Raw genomic sequence first — 15,812 nt, 5'->3', positions numbered from 1 at the left:
CGTATCCGTTTCGCGATAGTGTCTTGCGCAATTTGTTGTGCTTTGCAGAAAATTAATCGGCATATTGAAAGTACGGATATCATTGATATCAAAAGAAAAGATCATTCTCGAATTTTACTTCATACCATTCAATAAAGTTCACACGAATCATATATAACTACCGGTAAGAGTTCAAATTTTTGTGTAATTTTACGATTGCTGATTGCCGGCATTTGTAACGTTGCAATTCGTATTCCGGTTTTCTTCTTTGATAAGCTGGAATATTTTAAAGAGACTAGTTTTTAGAGCGTTCAAACTCTTTTTATGCAACAGCTGGTGTATTTTTCATAAACTGTCCACGTCTGTGAGACATTTCGTCCAAGTTGATAGAGTGTTTAACATACATAAATCGATTGTCATTGTTGTTTACAGTCAGCAAAATGTCTATTCCCATTAAGCCAGAACACCTAGCGCAACTAAAGGCATTTATAGATATGTGCATAGCTGTTCCTGGAATATTACATAAACCAGAGCTTGCTTTTGTAAAATCTTTTATTGAACATTTTGGTGGAACTGTACCAAAAGAGACAGCTAAACCATCGGAGCCTGAACCTGAACCTGAACATGAACCTGCGCCTGAACCTGAAAGCGAGGAAAGTGATTTGGAGCTGGACATGACAGGAGTCATTGGTAAGCTCATATTTTTTAATTATTTTATTCTCTAGATCCATGATTAATGATAAATTGCATTAAATATTCTAGAACCAGATACAGATGCTCCACAAAAAATGGGAAATCCTACTTTACAACCAACAGAAGAAGAAATTGCAGAGTCTCAGGCTAAACGCTCGGAAGCTGTGTCAGCATTTGCAGAGAAAGATTATGAGAAAGCTTTAGAGCTCTATACTGAAGCTATTGTACTGAATCCACAGGCAGCACTGCTTTATGCCAAACGTGGACAAGTTTATTTGTTACTGAATAAGCCTAATGCTTGTATACGTGATTGCAATCGTGCTTTGGAACTAAATCCAGATAGCGCAGCGGCACATAAGTTCAGAGGGAGGGCTAACCACTTGCTTGGAAACTTTGAAGAGGCAGCTAATGATTTGAGACTGGCTTGTAAGTTTGACTTTGATGAACAGGCTGATGAATGGCTGCGTGAAGTTACACCAAATGTAAGTACACTTATTAATTTCTGTTACTCTTTTGTGATACATTATTTGCATGTGTGACATATAAATACTGAATATCAACTTTCTCTTTAATTTGATCTATTACGCTTTTAATTTCTGTAGTTTGTATTTGGGATTGAAATGTCGCATTTACATAATAAGACTTATAGAACACACATTCCTATTTGAAAAATACAAAGATAAAATCTACTTAACTTAAATACATAAAATAACAACTTACTTCCACTAATGAAATAAATATTTTAATGGATTAAGTGTAATTAACATGACTTTGAATAATTCTAATGACAATAATAATGATCATAATTATAATAATAATAGTAATAATAATGGTAATAGTAATAACAGTAATAATAAGAGTAAGAATAATAGCAATCTGCATATTTGCAAAAAGCCAATCACACAGCATTAACAACACAATGCAAATCTATAAATATTTTATATGAAATATTTAATTTACATAAGGTAAATTAAAAATCAAACGTTTTACTAAATCAAAACAATATATTCATTTACATCGAAAATATAGTTGTGTAACAACATGGGAACATGTTATCAAGTAACTAATAATATTTTTTTTAAATAAATATTTTATAACTTTTAATAAGAACACGATTCGTTTATACAAGGTATTTCACAAAAGCCTCAAAAAGAGATCATTCTTATCTCTTTCTTAATGGAAATATATTTATGTATATTTTATTTTATAACACATAATTCTTGCTTCCATCACGTGATTTTCTAGTGGTTGAAATGTCACAGTGTTGTATAATAGTTGGCACAACTATTATATCAGCTTTCAAAGAAGTCTGTTGCATGAGTTCATTGTATTCCCAACTTTTCTTTAGCGTATCAATGGGACCCATTATTGTTGCGATATGTTTTCCAAAATAGCATGAAAGGTTCAACTTGAACAAGGCTCTACTTGAACACATTCAAGGGAAACTCACTATCCATTTTAGATCGGAATGGTAATACTCTTTCATACATAAATAGTATCTTAAAATCTTCAATTTCCAATCCACCAAGATGCACTTGAGCATACATTATACTATGTATGGTTTGTCTTACAGTGCCATCAATATTTATGTTACTTACTTCCAAATCCAACACTATTTTTTCTTACTCTGAAGTTAATCTTTCTGTATCTTCAAATGAATCTTATATATCGCACAAATTTGTGTTCCAGGAGTTCGATTTAAGTTTCATATTCTTCACTTCATCTAGGGCTCAATTAGATCTTCATTTAAATATAATTCAACCCTACTGTATAGTGTTTCAGGAAAAAGTTCTCCGTACCATTTTGAGTATTGAACTTACCACTAATGTTCATCTTCTTTCACTCATTCGTTGGTTTATTTTTGTACAATCTGCTCTCAGCCCAAACTTCATATGGCTTCAAGAGCTCTCTTCCAGAATGTTCAATTACACTCAACTAGGAGGACTTGTTTCATACTCGTGTATGACTTGCTCTACCGACTTCTTGTATTTGCCCACGAGTTCAGGCAAGTCGTAAGCTATAGCTACGTCGAGTCTATTAATCGGGCATCCACGGAAATAGGTGCACGTGGAACTCAATAGAGGGAAGTCGTACAGAGGATTCAGCCGGAAGAAGTCTCGATAAACGTCTGGATCGGGCAGGTCGTAGCGCGATATATTCTTCAGAGTGCTCAGGCCTTCATAAATATGGTAATCCTGAGGATTCTCAATAATTTTGTCGCTAATTTCCTTCTTATTTCCAAAGAACGTCTTGTGATTATAGTAGGTTGTTAAATAGCAGTCTACCATTTTAGCATGATTGCGCACTCGCACCTGTAACATACAATAATTCATTTCTACTAGTCCACAAAAATAACTAATCTCTCTGTACTTACAGCGAATCTTCTTGCGCTTGCTATCTTATGTTCCACTCGTTTGTCAATGGCAGTTCGCAAATCACGTAAAAACGCACGCTCTTGAGCATACAGTAACCTGGTTGGGGCACCAGCTTCATATGGTATCGACCACAGTGACGTGGAGTACATTACTGGCGGCTCAGCGCTAGACATCAGTGGGGATATATTCCAGATCAAAGCTCCTTGGACTCTCATCAGCTCTTCCGGCTTCACTTGGTCAGCTTTGTTAAGAATGATGCGTGTCTGTTTTGGAAGTTCGAGTTACATATCTTGCTAATGCGTTTGAAAGCTGCGAGGAAGACTTACCTGATACTCTCGGCCCTTTAACTGGTCGAGGATAGCTTCTGTTTCCGGTCCCACGTCTAACTTCGACGGATCGTAGACCAGGAATATTATGTCAGCACGATCGATGAACCATTGGCAAGCATCGTTGAATGGGAACAAACGTTGGACTTGTTTGCGGATTTCTAGAATCCCTGGTATTTCGACGATGTTAACCTGACGGCATGATAGATCACTCAGGTCATAAATTATGCTTATTATTGACAGACGAAAGTATTGTTCAGAGCTCAGGAGATGGTCCTTAGATAATGTGGAGTTGATTGGTTCCAGGGACCATCTTATGAGCTCTGAACAATAGATGCTCACTTTTTCCAACAGTTTGTTGTTGAGTCGCAAGCCCTTGAGCCGGTCGAGCATTCCTTGCCCGAACTTTTGCAAGCCGGAGAAAGTCCAGTCGGCTGCTAGTTGCGTTCCATCGAGGATCTCCTCTTCCTCTCCGTGCATTAGAATGTTGAAGTAGGCCGGCGACGGCTCGGCTCCTGTGTCATTTCCATTTGCCGTTTTGCATTGCTCCTCTAAGCACTCTCTCAAACCACCTAAACACTATCTGCATATTCATGCTCCTAGCATGCTTCTACTGTTAAGTCTTTAGCGTTTATTGTGTTTCATTCTTTATCCTCTACGAAACTATCGAAGGCGTGATCATGGCCAACTGAGTTAATCTCTATACGAAGTAAGTCGAAGCATCTCCGCACAACAAAATTCACGTTTCCCGTTTCCGTTACTTACGCACCTGTCCTCAACGACGTCTGTCTGTATTCTATGTTAAGCAAGTAGTTTATGATAGAAGATTTCCCACCGCTCCATGGACCCATGAAGAGAACCAGAGGCTTGGAGAATATTTCTGGATCTGCGAGAACACTGAATATGAATAAAAGGCGACTCGACGAGGACTTCACATGTCTCTAGGCTGGTTCAGACACGTCCAACAATCGACTGTGTCGATTTAATCGAGTCGACACTAATTTCTAGTGTCCACGCATAGTAAGTTACTAAATTACTCGACTAAATTACTGGACATGTCTGTTCCAGCCTTAAATACTCACCACCAAAATGTCTGTTACTCAAGTCCCTGTACTTATACAGAGACTCCAACGGCTGGATGGCATTGTCATACACTTTCTTCAATTCCTTCAGAATAACATCTCCAATCTTTTGAATGGCGTTCTCCTTTTCTTCGTTCTCTTCGTCTAGCTTCAGCAATTGATTAATGTGATCACGTGGTCGTAGATTCTCTGGCACCACAATTTCTTGTATCAGGTCTTCCTCAGGGGTAGGTTCCTCTTCTTCTTCTTCGGTTTGATCTGCTTCTTCCTCAGAGTCTTTCGCCTCGTCTCCTTCTCCGTCTTCACTTACTTCTCGTCTACGCCGTGATTTCGGTGTTTCACTTTCTTCACCTTCTTTAGCTTCCTCTGCGGATTGTCCTTCCTCTCCCTCAGACTTAGCTTCATCTTCACCAGACTTAGCTTCTTCCTCACCAGATTTAGCTTCCTCCTCACCAGACTTAGCTTCCTCCTCACCAGATTTAGCTTCCTCCTCACCAGACTTAGCTTCCTCTTGGTCTGCCTCTTCCGCCGACTTTGTTTCTGCCTCTTCTACTGATTTCGCCGCCTCTTCAGACTGATCTTCTTTCGCTTCTTCACTTCCCGCTACTTCTTCTTCTACTTGGCCCTCGGCGCTCTCACCTTGACCTTCTTTGCTGTCCTCCTTTCCTTCCTCTTCGCTGGCTTGTTGCTCTTGCGACTGTGCTTCCTCTGTACCTTCATCCTTTTCACCTTCTTCGGCATCAGCCTCCTCTTTAGAAGCAGCTACTTCCTCCGTTTCTTCTTTGGAAGCTCCCTCGTCTGCCTGCGAGTCAGCAGCTTCGTCGTCGGCTTTCTCCTCGTCGGATTTCACCTCCTCGGTCTTAGCTTCGTCGGATTTATCCTCGTCAGCTGTCGCTTCTTCGGCCGATTCTCCCTCGGCCTGCGCTTCGTCAGATTTTCCATCGTCGGCCTGCGCTTCTTCGTCAGATTTTCCATCGTCAGCCTGTGCTTCTTCGTCAGATTTTCCATCGTCAGCCTGTGCTTCTTCGTCGGACTTTCCTTCGTCCGCCGGTGCTTCCTCTGCAGATTGCCCTTCGTCTACTTGCGCCTCTTCATCGGATGTCTTGTCTTGCGTTTCTTCAGCGGACTGCTCTCCCTGATCGCTCTCGGTTTGATCCTGACCAGAGTCCCCATCTTCTACCTTTTCGGTAGACTCACCTTTGTCCTCCTCTGTTTCTGTATCCGCTTCGCCAGATTTGCCTTCTGCCAGTTCAGTTTCACCTTCAAGAACAAACAGTGGAAAAGTAATCATAATTAAGAGCTCACGGTACCGATTGGTCCCAATTGTCTTGGTAATTATGAAAAGTGGACCGAGTCAAAACTTGAAAAAATGATCACTTATTTGCAATGTAAATCTATACAACATCAAATAAGTGATAAATTCAACTTCTTCGGTTTTTTCTTAGACCATTTTCATAATTACCAGTAGTTAGTCTAGAAATTTTTAACCATTACCTTCTTCTGTTTCACCAGCTTCAGCACTCTGCTCTTCTCCAGCTTCGGCACTCTGCTCAGCCTCCGCGGATGCTTTCTCATCTTCATTCTCACTCTGTTCAGCACTTTCCGCTGTTTCCGCTTCTACCGATTCCTGTTGGTTCTCTTCTGTTGCTGTATCTTCTTTCGAAGCATCGGTTGTTGCCTCCCCATCCTGGAACGAACAGTATAGAAAGGAATTATTGTTTGAAGAAATTCCAATCAATGTCTTTTATAAAAGATTTAGAGGGATTTAGCTTACTTCTTCGCTCGCAGCTTTTGCATCATCGTCCTCAGTCTCTTTATCGACGTCGTTCCCCGCCTCGGCACTGGTCTGCTCCAAAGATCCTTCAAACAAAACATTCTAGAAATCGCTGTGCTCCACTCTAATATCCCTCAATATTTTAACATTACCTGTACCGAGATCCTTCAACGCCTTCTCAATATATGGTCGACACAGATCCTCCGGTGGCACCTCTAGCTCTTCTTCGCTCTGCACTCCTGGAACGAGATTGGATTCTGACACTTTATGATCCTTATTTATAGAGTAAGGGTTCATTTCATTATGAAATATTCTGATTTCTAAAAGTCAAATGATCGTATCTGCAGTCATTCGACTATTAGAAATCAGTGTTCCCAGCGATTGTATCCTAAGAATCTTCTGAATTCAGAAGAAGAAAAAAAATTGATTCTTTGAATTTCTCAAATGGTTGTCCCCCCTTAAAGCTAAAATTGAACGAGAACTCGGACTGTGAACGAGTGTCTTGATGAGAAATGACTGCGCTAACGCAACAAGTCACTTCGTTAGGGATCTAAGGACGCGCTAATGGTACACAAACATTAGGGTATCGCTGGTGTTGTAACGCCTGACGACGTAAAAATATGCGAAACAGACGATCACGAGGAGAATTAATATAAGAGGAGGCGTATATCTGCTTTAGATGCGGGAATTCACGAAGATTTCACGGTTGGCTTGATTCTATGCCGATTCTTCGGCTGCCAGGAATTTTCATCGTAAGTTCTCACTATGCTGAACATGCGGTGTGCCAAAAGAAGACGCGGAGTATTAGATAACATTGCCGCGAACCTTAAGGCGGCGGGTTTAACGCCACGCGACCAACGAAAATATCTGACCCAGGTGACGCAAGATCTTGTCAAAGTCGTTACACACCGTTTGGGTCAGTCGCGTGCTCGGACAATGACAGGTGTTCGGAGACAACAACTGTGGCGATGCATCCCAGGGGCCGAGGAAAAGTTTTGGAGGATTGTCAGTGAAGAAATGAAGAAAGAGACCTTCGAGTGGATTCAACAAATACACTATAATTGAATGTATCTGTAATTAAGAAGAAATGAAGATTCTGCTGATTAGAAATTGTAGAAATCTAAGGAGAAATCTGAAGATCAATTTAGAGATTTCAACGTAATAGAAAATTTTGGAGATTGTTCTCAAGATATTCTAGTCTTTACTTTTAATAAAGCTATCTGGATTTTAGGTCGTTTTATTCAGGAATTCTGGAGGATTGAGAGATTGGAAAAGAGAGAGTATCAACACTTTGAAGAATTAGATATGGGAAATCACTGAGAGGGAAATAATTGAAATATATTTTTAGTTAATGAAAAATAAGTGACGCTGCTGAAAGAGATTTATTCTAAACAACTTGAAACAAGGACGAGCAATCAGATTAACTATCAAGATTCAAGATAGAATACAGACACATGCCTTTGCCATGTTGCGTGTTCAATATGTCAGTGTCCAAAGTACGAGGTAAAGATTCACTAGTTAACAGTGCTATAGAACTTTTGTAAAGTAAAGTTACTAAGATCGAAGAAAACTTAAAGTAACAAAAAAGACAAATAGTATTAAAGCAAGTCTTACTTGAAATACAATATTATGGATATATGAGGGTCAAAGCTAGTAGTCACTGCATAGAACCGAAAAGATATGCCCATTTGTACAACGCGCAGATCTGGTTTAGTCGCTACAAAGTTAGCAATATGTAAATGTCACAATACTTGATGGCAGAAAATGTAAAATCTCGGTCGATGAAAATGTCGATATCATCTTTCTAGGCAGTACCTGGGACGAGGCCGATTTCTAAGTATAGCGACGAGTAGGCGGCTTTGAGCTGAGCTACACTTGAAAATATTTATATATTCGATGAGTGAAACGTATTTTTATCGGTTGTTTGCCGTGAAAAATGTGTAAACGTTTCAATCGATCCAGCGAGAGGCAGGAAGAAGATTGTCCTACTCAATAGGGTGATTTGTAATTGACATTGCGAGATTAATGATTCACCCGACAAAGAGACATACAAGAGGATTGTTGGCACGTATATCCAGGATTTTATGCTTCGCAACCGATGAAATAGAGACTCGACGAATATTTGAACTGTAACAGAGTTCCTTGTTGCTTAATCGGTGACATAATTTTAAGAGGAAATTTAATTAGGCTGTGCACGAAGAAAACAATAAAAGAAATATACAACACCGCGCTCAACTCATAAATTTTCATTATTACATCACACGTTCTAGTGCTTTTGGCACGAGACCTCACTGTTTTATCTTTTTGCATACTTCTACCTTTTGTTTTCTACTCAGTGAACCTCAAAATTCACAAGAAGAAACAACTTCATTCGAACGATTTTCCATTAATCAGATCCTATGAATGATATTTTTGTTCTGTTCGATTTTCAGACTCTTATATACGAGTTTCAATTTTCAATTATACATGTAATTGCTAAAACAAATCAACGTTGAAAGTCATGGTCAAAGGAATCTTTAATAGCGTATGCAAGAGACTTGAAACTGAAGCGAATCGTACAATAAGATGTTGAAATTGTACGATCGCGACATAATTTGTGAAAATGTCAAGATACAGGTAATGGAAGCAAAGGTAAGCAGCTGTCGTTTGGCAAGCATAGCTACCAAGGATAAAGATAGAATCCGAAGCCTTGTTCCGTGCTTCGTGGCATGTATAGTCTTTATTCCTTTTGCTGTAAAAATCGAATTTCTTTAAAACTGCTTAATTCACTTACTCGCAAAATCTACGTTAATCCTTCACAGAATTTTCAAACAAATTAGTGAAATCCAATTAAATAGTTGTAGAAGTTCTGCTGAAGAAATTCACTGATCAAAATTTACATGAAAACTTCCCAAGTGAGAAGTGTAAAGACTTGAATAGAAATTCGTGTGATTTACGAGCAACATTTTACAGTTAAATAACTCTTTAAAGCGGGATTCGCGATCGGATTTACAAAATTTAGAGCGAATCTGGCACGGATTTATACCCGTCCTTATGTAATTATTTGCGAGTTGTTGACAGTCGGTTTCCATCGATTCCCAAAATAACAAATCCTTGAATCTACAATCAAAACTCTTTCTTTACACGTTGTCCTGTCTCATTGTACCATTTTAGATGAAGTGTTATCAGTTCTGACAACTTGTCACACTTCCTGAAAATTCAGGTACCTTGAAGATCTTGAAATTCTTAGACTCAATGAGAAACCTCTTTCTTTTTAAAACAGACCATGTTACAAAAATCAACGTGGCCAACTAAAATTGAATAATTGAAGAAAGTACATGAATAATCAATAGTACTGAGTAGAGAGTAGACAGTTCTATCATATTTGAAAAATCTTCAGAAGCATGGACTGACAGAGTGGAAGACTAGCAGCAGGTCCAGACGTTCGAACAAGTGTCATAGATGCATCAAGAAGAAATATTGTTCCGCTAGTGGTATACCGCTACAAACGATAATGTCGCAACAGATAGCAAGCTCCTCAGACTCAGGATTTGTCTGTTCGATGCTGAAGAGACTCGGTGAGCCAGAAACCGATGACGCAGACCGGCGACTTTACGTAACATTGACCTTCGTCAATCGTCACTCGTTCGTCAGCGCTTCGACCACATCATCAACCGCTAAAGCTTCTAGAAACCCTACCAGTAAGATGTATATAGGGGTCCATCATTTTCAGAGTTTCAAACAACAACGTAGTTCAATAGTAAAAGTTGGAGATGAAAGCCTGAAGACTTAGTGGCTGACTTCGTTGGTACTCAGGAGTTGCAAGAAATCGTTGATCTTCCTTTACATAACTTAAGGAACAGATGCTGAAGTCGTCGTACAGGTGCATTCTAAAAAAACCGCACGCGTGATGTGGTAAAAATAACGCGACAACAAATGACGATATCGTTGCACGAATTTGTTTTGGAGCACGTTGCAAGCGATTCGTGTGTATCACTTCTATGAAAAGCACCTAAATCACTCACTTTTAACGAACCTAGTAAATAGATCTCTGTAACTATGGAACAATACAGAACTAGTTAGCTATTCCAGTTATTAACGATATAGCAACTAGTTTATTAGAAATATACGACCTAGGTTTGCACAGCGCAAAAAAGAAGAAGACAATTAGTAAATATCTCTTGTTTGATATAAGTACATATAAAAGTAAAAAAAAATGTGATTTCTGTTATCACGACGAATATATAACCACAATGTAATTAGAAACTATTTTCTTTTAGATTAAAAAAGAAAGATTTCAAGAGCGTATGATGATTTAAACGTCATTGGCACTTCACGAGATAGGTGAAAAAGAAGGCGACAGTGCAAGGTCAACGTTCTGTTAGAAGAGTAGACGGAAGGTAGCCAGGTGGAGATTTCCGGCTAGGGGTACTCACCCTGTAAGGAGACGGCTAGAAGGGCCAGGAAGAGGCCCACGAAGAACGCGGGTCTCAGCCGCGAGCCCGTCATCTCGTTCCACTAGGCACTACACGATGAGAGCCAGGGCTGGCAGCTCGTCTACACTCGATAGTCGCCTTCGACTCCAACTCGCCCGCGAGGAACTGGTATTGTCACTACCGCCAAACCCCGAAGACGCCCCTCTACTTCTCACCCCACAGCCAGACGACGCACACTACTATTTTCTCTGTTTTTTTTCCTTCTTTCGTTCATTATTAGGATTCCTCGATTTTCCTCATCTTTCACTTTAAGGACACCGAAAGAATATTCTTTTCGAGTCAAGGGCTTGGAACTGAAATTAGACTTCGGGAAGTTAAGGAAGAAGTACAAGGACACGAACGCAATGCTTGCTATAAATAAAGGGGTGGTTTTGGACGAAGAAAAACTGTCTTAAGGAACTATTCTAGGAGGACCATTTTCTGTAAATATGTATGATTATACTGCAGATGAAGATTGAAGAAAATTGAAGCTTCTCGAAGATTAAGAGGTCTGAAGAGAGTCAGAGCTTCTATAACCGATGTAGAAGAAGATCGTAAGCTTTGCAAGCAATGATTTAATAGTCAACAACATATTCTACAGGCTTTGGAATCGCAAATATCGTTATACTCTGTCACTCTGTGTAGAGGGAATGATGAATTCGAGTTTTTATTTGAAAGAGGAAGTGCCTATTTATTTGGAATTTCGAATTTCTGAAGTATGCAAGAGTTGCGCGCGCGGACGCCACTGAATCACCGAATCTTTATCTTCTGATCCGAAGATACTGGCTGTAGAGTCGCAGTTTTAAAAATACCTCTCGGCGGCCCGGTTTTCTCGGGGTTCGCAGGGTTTACCTGGCCGACCGACAGCAAAGACATTGACTACCGATCTCGTACGAGTGTCCTGCACTCGCTTCGACCCGCCACGCATGTCATCTTCAACCCCATTTCCGTTGCAATCACGTTTTTTTATTTGCAAACCTGTCACTGGTTATTTTTCTTCTGGGTCGACATTCTGCTACTGTGTCGACACAAAACTGGAAATAGAAGTGTACACAAAGTTAGGTGTTCCTCGGGACCTGAAACAACTTAAAACTTGTATGACTAGTGATAGATTTACAGTAATAATTTATTTTCATAAAGCGAAACAGTACAGAATTACTAGTTAAGTAGCAATTGCGAGCCAATTGCGAGCATCGCTGTTATTTGATTCCTAAAATACATGTGTGATATGGGGACAAGGTCATCATGGGAATTAGAAAAGATATAGTTGGAAAGAATTCATATCTCACGTAGTCTGAATTACTATTCTTAAATTTACTGCCATTGACACGAGTGCAAATTGTAAATAATAAGGAGGGGTTTCTCGAGATGTTGAAACACAAAAAAGTTTCAAGTTTCGAAAATTCGAAACTTAGTACTTTTTCGTGATTCGAAATTCTCGAGATCTGAGTAAGAAAAAAGTAACAAAACTTCAAGAAATTATAATGCAATAAAAGAAGAAATAGAGTTGTTATGTTCTTGTTTGTGGTTTGCTTAATTCTGGCTATTAAGATTTAAGTAAAAATTTTGTCGAGATTTCAGTTCTTAAAAAATTCCTCTTACGAATCAAAAGCAACATTTCAAGTTCCGAGAATTCAAAATTAGGCTCCAACCCACCCCTAATAAACACGTAACTAATAATTACATGAAAAAAGCGAATATTCGTGAATTCAATTCTGCTGGTGGTAAGCTCCCATTATTGTTTAACTTTCTGTTGCACTAGGTGGAACAAAATTCCTCTACATTCTATCCACTCTCCCAAAGATAGCAACACTCTGAACAGTTTAATATTAGGATATATCAAATTCTTGTGCTTGAAATTCCAGTAAGCAGAATTGAAGCACATTTTCCATGTAACAAGAGATATAAAGGGGCCCCATTTGCAGATTTTCCGGTAATGTAATATTAGCAAAATTCCAGCTGCCTCTTATTGCAACCGAGCGTGGCTGCTTACCGCGAAGCAAAGAAAAGAGATTCGCGGCGAAATGCGTGCGCGCTCAGACAGAGAGGAGCGTCGCGACGATGGGCGCCTTTATATTTAGACGCCCGGGTCGCCGCCGTATAAGGTGGTGGTCCCTCGTACAAAGTTCTTTCTCGTCCTCTCTCCTCTGCTATCTTCCGTTCCTTCTTGCCCTTTCTTCTTATCTATGCATCTCCTCTTGCATCCACTGCGCTTGATCTTCACATGCAACGTTCTGACGTTTGATTTTTATGACACAGCAGATAAAGAATTTACTCTTCGTCGAATGAATACTTCACTGCATTCTACTTTCAATAGATCTAAACAGAAATTCTTTGAAAGCCTTTGAATTTCAGATGGAAAGTGTTTCAAATAATAATTCAGATACAGAAGCAACAAAAAAAAGGTCTTCTAATAATAAAAATGTGTTTGGTTGCAGGCTCGAAAGATTGAGGAGCATAGGAGAAAGAAGGAACGTAGACAGCAAGAGAAATTGGAAAAGGAGAGACAGGAGAGATTAAAGAAGGCAAGGGAAAGTGCGAAAGCTTATGAAGAAAACTCTCGCACATCCCAAACCGAGACAAGTGGAACTACCCCTGGAATGGGTGATTTCCAGAAGTTCATGAGTGATCCAGAGGTTCTCCAGGGTTTCCAGGTAGATTGAATACTTTATTCATTCACATATTGTTTCAGCTTGCGAAAGTGATAAAATTATAATGTCCATTTGTAGGATCCGGAAATAGCGAAAGCCTTCGCAGAAATGGACACAAATCCAACGAATATTTTGAAGTACCAGAGCAATCCGAAGATAATGGCATTTATTAATAAAATGGCTACGAAGTTAGCTAGTAAAACAGGTGGTAACATGCCACCTGGTTTTCCGGGTATGATGAGTGGAATGCCCGGTTTCGCGAGTGCCGCTGCTGGAGCACAGGATGCTCCAAAACCTCCTAATTCACAGGACGATGTCGGTCTCGATTAAATGGCTACTTTTCACATGCAAAATTCCTTCTGCAATTTATACTTTAGTCATTTACGGCACTCTTTATATTGAAACGATCCATATACATATGTATATCTACTAAGTATGTGTCTGTTGATAAGACTAACCACAAGCTGGAATCTAGTATTTATTTTTAATCCAAAGAAATTATATTTTGAGAAGAATCAATTGCCAGAGCTGGTTAAAGAAAATATAGAGGTTCTATAATAGTATATCTATATTTAGAACAATGATTATATTTTAAATATGAGATATATCGATACTGTTAATGAATTATTCTAATCTCCAGTTATGGTTCAACGTAGTCTTCGATGTATCTTTCAACTGTCAGGACAGTTTTACTATTTCCCAGCTTGTTTAAAAAAAAATGAAACATTTGATTAGGTCTAAGGTTAGAAATTATTCTTATTTCTTGTATGTCTTTTCATATTTTTCACCTTTTTAATTGTTGTTTATATAATACGAGGATGCATTATACTAACAAGTGATATGTGAATTTGATTCTACGATATTCATTTTTTTTTTTTTTAATTTTGTTTTATAAGTGTTAAACTTTTGCCTAATTATAATTGACTACTATGTGATAAAGCGTCCGTTTTTCAACGAAATATTATTGTTTTAATACTTAACATTTATTATGTACTAGTAACTATAATTAAGCGTTTCATGCAGCATTTTGTTCTTTGCTCGGAAGAAAACTCATTAGCAGTTTCGATGCGTTTATCGAATAACAGAGTAGATTTACGCACGATATGATGTGGCATATTAGAATCATAAAACGATTTTCGGTATGAAGAGAACCTATATGCGAAGTTAGCTGTCAGTGTGAAACGTAATGGATAGAGTATTGCTGATCGTTAAAAACACAGCAGATCGTATTGTGTAAAATACTTACAAGAAAGAGAGAGAGAATGTTTTTGGCAAATGTAAGCAAATATAATGTAAAATGTTTGCTGAACTCACAACTTCCGTCAGATTTTTAAATAGTTATTAAAGTGTCTAATATAATTTTATGATACTTTCAAAAAGTACGTTGCTTTTTAAGTTCGGTACGTTTATTAGGAGTGTGATACTACTTACAAAGGTAGTTAACCAGAGATCAATTATATTTTGATGTAATTTAATTTAAAAAACGGACAATGTGAGTTGAGCATTCAGCGAAAGGTATAGTGCTTCAAGTACGTCTGTTGAAACAAACTGCCATATATCGTGAGTTCAATAAATACATCATATAGTTCTGTATAAATATTCAACGTTCTTATTCACCAGAACGATCTTGATTAAATATATACAAAACACTTATCAAGAATCACATGTCCAGGGTGCTTCATTCATTTTCACTTAGCAACTTTAAAGAAGCTGTTATAAAAAAAAAAGAAATAGATAAATTGTTGAATGATACACCCTGTGTACAAATTTGAAAACAAAGAGGATTGCACTGCATGTTGGTATCCGACGATTCGATAAGGCGCAACCTCGATGGCTAACAGTTAATGTGCTATCTCACTTGCCACGTGATCAGCACAATAAATAAATTCTTACAAATGGTAGTCCTTAACAAACAATAATATTGCACGTGATATAAAAAGGTACTGCACTCTTAGGGATAATTGTTGCTCGTTTTAATATACGAAATTAAATAATGCCTCGCCGATACTATCTTTTAAGGAACGAGGCGAATGACCAGCTTGTTCGGATCCTCTACAAAATTCAAACTTCCTGTTGAATCGCTACCAGCGACATAGATGGTATACAATCGCTTCGCGGCGCTACGCTCTCCTAAGTTTGAGCATGTGCAAGTTCGGATGCCATGGCACTTTCCTGAACGTCGACGTATTTGTTTCGTCAGGAGATAGAACCTCCCTGCTGACCGCGTCCAGCAGTCTAGACCCAACGATACTCGTGTCAAAGCTGAACATCCTGCGATGTCGCTTGACCTTTTCATTATCAATGTTCCAATTCCTTGTCCCTGGATCACTGACGACGCGACGATGTCTCTTATGATGTCGATGATGGTGATGGTGGTGATGGTGATGGTGATGACGCTGCAAGTTTCTTCTCGACGATGGTACCACATAATCCAAGCTCTGAGGGTGCACCGAAGAAGTTCCTACGTGGAGTAAGGAG

General features: G+C 38.9%; 2 protein-coding genes and 1 long non-coding RNA gene across 6 annotated transcripts; 2 read left to right on the top strand and 1 right to left on the bottom strand.

Annotated features, from left to right (window-relative positions):
• Window positions 1-26: 26 nt before the first annotated feature.
• On the top strand, window positions 27-15,429 carry LOC143188613 (putative protein FAM10A4). Its single transcript, XM_076392945.1, has 5 exons — window positions 27-163; window positions 412-669; window positions 742-1,154; window positions 13,122-13,337; window positions 13,413-15,429. Exons 2-5 carry the CDS (start codon window positions 420-422, stop codon window positions 13,662-13,664), a joined length of 1,131 nt encoding a protein of 376 aa, XP_076249060.1. The 5' UTR covers window positions 27-163; window positions 412-419; the 3' UTR covers window positions 13,665-15,429.
• Window positions 1,663-10,844, bottom strand: LOC143188611 (uncharacterized). 4 transcript variants are annotated; one of them, XR_013003548.1, is made up of 11 exons: window positions 10,645-10,831; window positions 6,382-6,468; window positions 6,230-6,315; window positions 5,950-6,142; window positions 4,456-5,715; window positions 4,143-4,259; window positions 3,716-3,945; window positions 3,374-3,565; window positions 3,047-3,310; window positions 2,493-2,984; window positions 1,663-2,412 (listed from the first exon to the last, which is right to left on the bottom strand). XR_013003548.1 is itself a non-coding variant. In XM_076392942.1 (10 exons), the coding sequence occupies exons 1-10, from the start codon at window positions 10,715-10,717 to the stop codon at window positions 2,604-2,606; spliced, it is 2,883 nt and encodes a 960-aa protein (XP_076249057.1). In that variant the 5' UTR covers window positions 10,718-10,831; the 3' UTR covers window positions 1,663-2,603. The 4 variants fall into 4 exon arrangements, 3 of the variants coding, with proteins under 3 accessions (XP_076249057.1, XP_076249058.1, XP_076249059.1); XM_076392942.1 differs by having other exon boundaries at window positions 1,663-2,984; XM_076392943.1 differs by having other exon boundaries at window positions 1,663-2,984; window positions 3,716-3,888; window positions 10,645-10,827.
• On the top strand, window positions 7,467-8,464 carry LOC143188614 (uncharacterized). Its single transcript, XR_013003549.1, has 2 exons — window positions 7,467-7,732; window positions 8,038-8,464. It is a non-coding gene; the product is annotated as an uncharacterized LOC143188614 (long non-coding RNA).
• Window positions 15,430-15,812: the final 383 nt, after the last annotated feature.

This window comes from Calliopsis andreniformis, chromosome 3 (genome assembly GCF_051401765.1).
Source record: "Calliopsis andreniformis isolate RMS-2024a chromosome 3, iyCalAndr_principal, whole genome shotgun sequence".
Taxonomy (NCBI): Eukaryota; Metazoa; Arthropoda; class Insecta; order Hymenoptera; family Andrenidae; genus Calliopsis; species Calliopsis andreniformis.
The sequence above is the reverse complement of the archived record's forward strand: the minus strand, read 5'-3'. Positions and strand labels throughout refer to the sequence as shown.

Bases quoted from the DNA above. Each gene is read 5' to 3' on its own strand.
- LOC143188613 (XM_076392945.1), top strand. From the start codon at position 420: ATGTCTATTCCCATTAAGCCAGAACACCTAGCGCAACTAAAGGCATTT. The intron at 670-741 runs GTAAGCTCATAT...TAAATATTCTAG, and splicing joins GGACATGACAGGAGTCATTG to AACCAGATACAGATGCTCCA. The intron at 1,155-13,121 runs GTAAGTACACTT...GTTTGGTTGCAG, and splicing joins TGCGTGAAGTTACACCAAAT to GCTCGAAAGATTGAGGAGCA.
- LOC143188611 (XM_076392942.1), bottom strand. From the start codon at position 10,717: ATGACGGGCTCGCGGCTGAGACCCGCGTTCTTCGTGGGCCTCTTCCTG. The intron at 5,716-5,949 runs GTAATGGTTAAA...TTGTTCTTGAAG, and splicing joins AGCTGGTGAAACAGAAGAAG to GTGAAACTGAACTGGCAGAA. The intron at 4,260-4,455 runs GTGAGTATTTAA...GTGTTCTCGCAG, and splicing joins GAGTAACAGACATTTTGGTG to ATCCAGAAATATTCTCCAAG.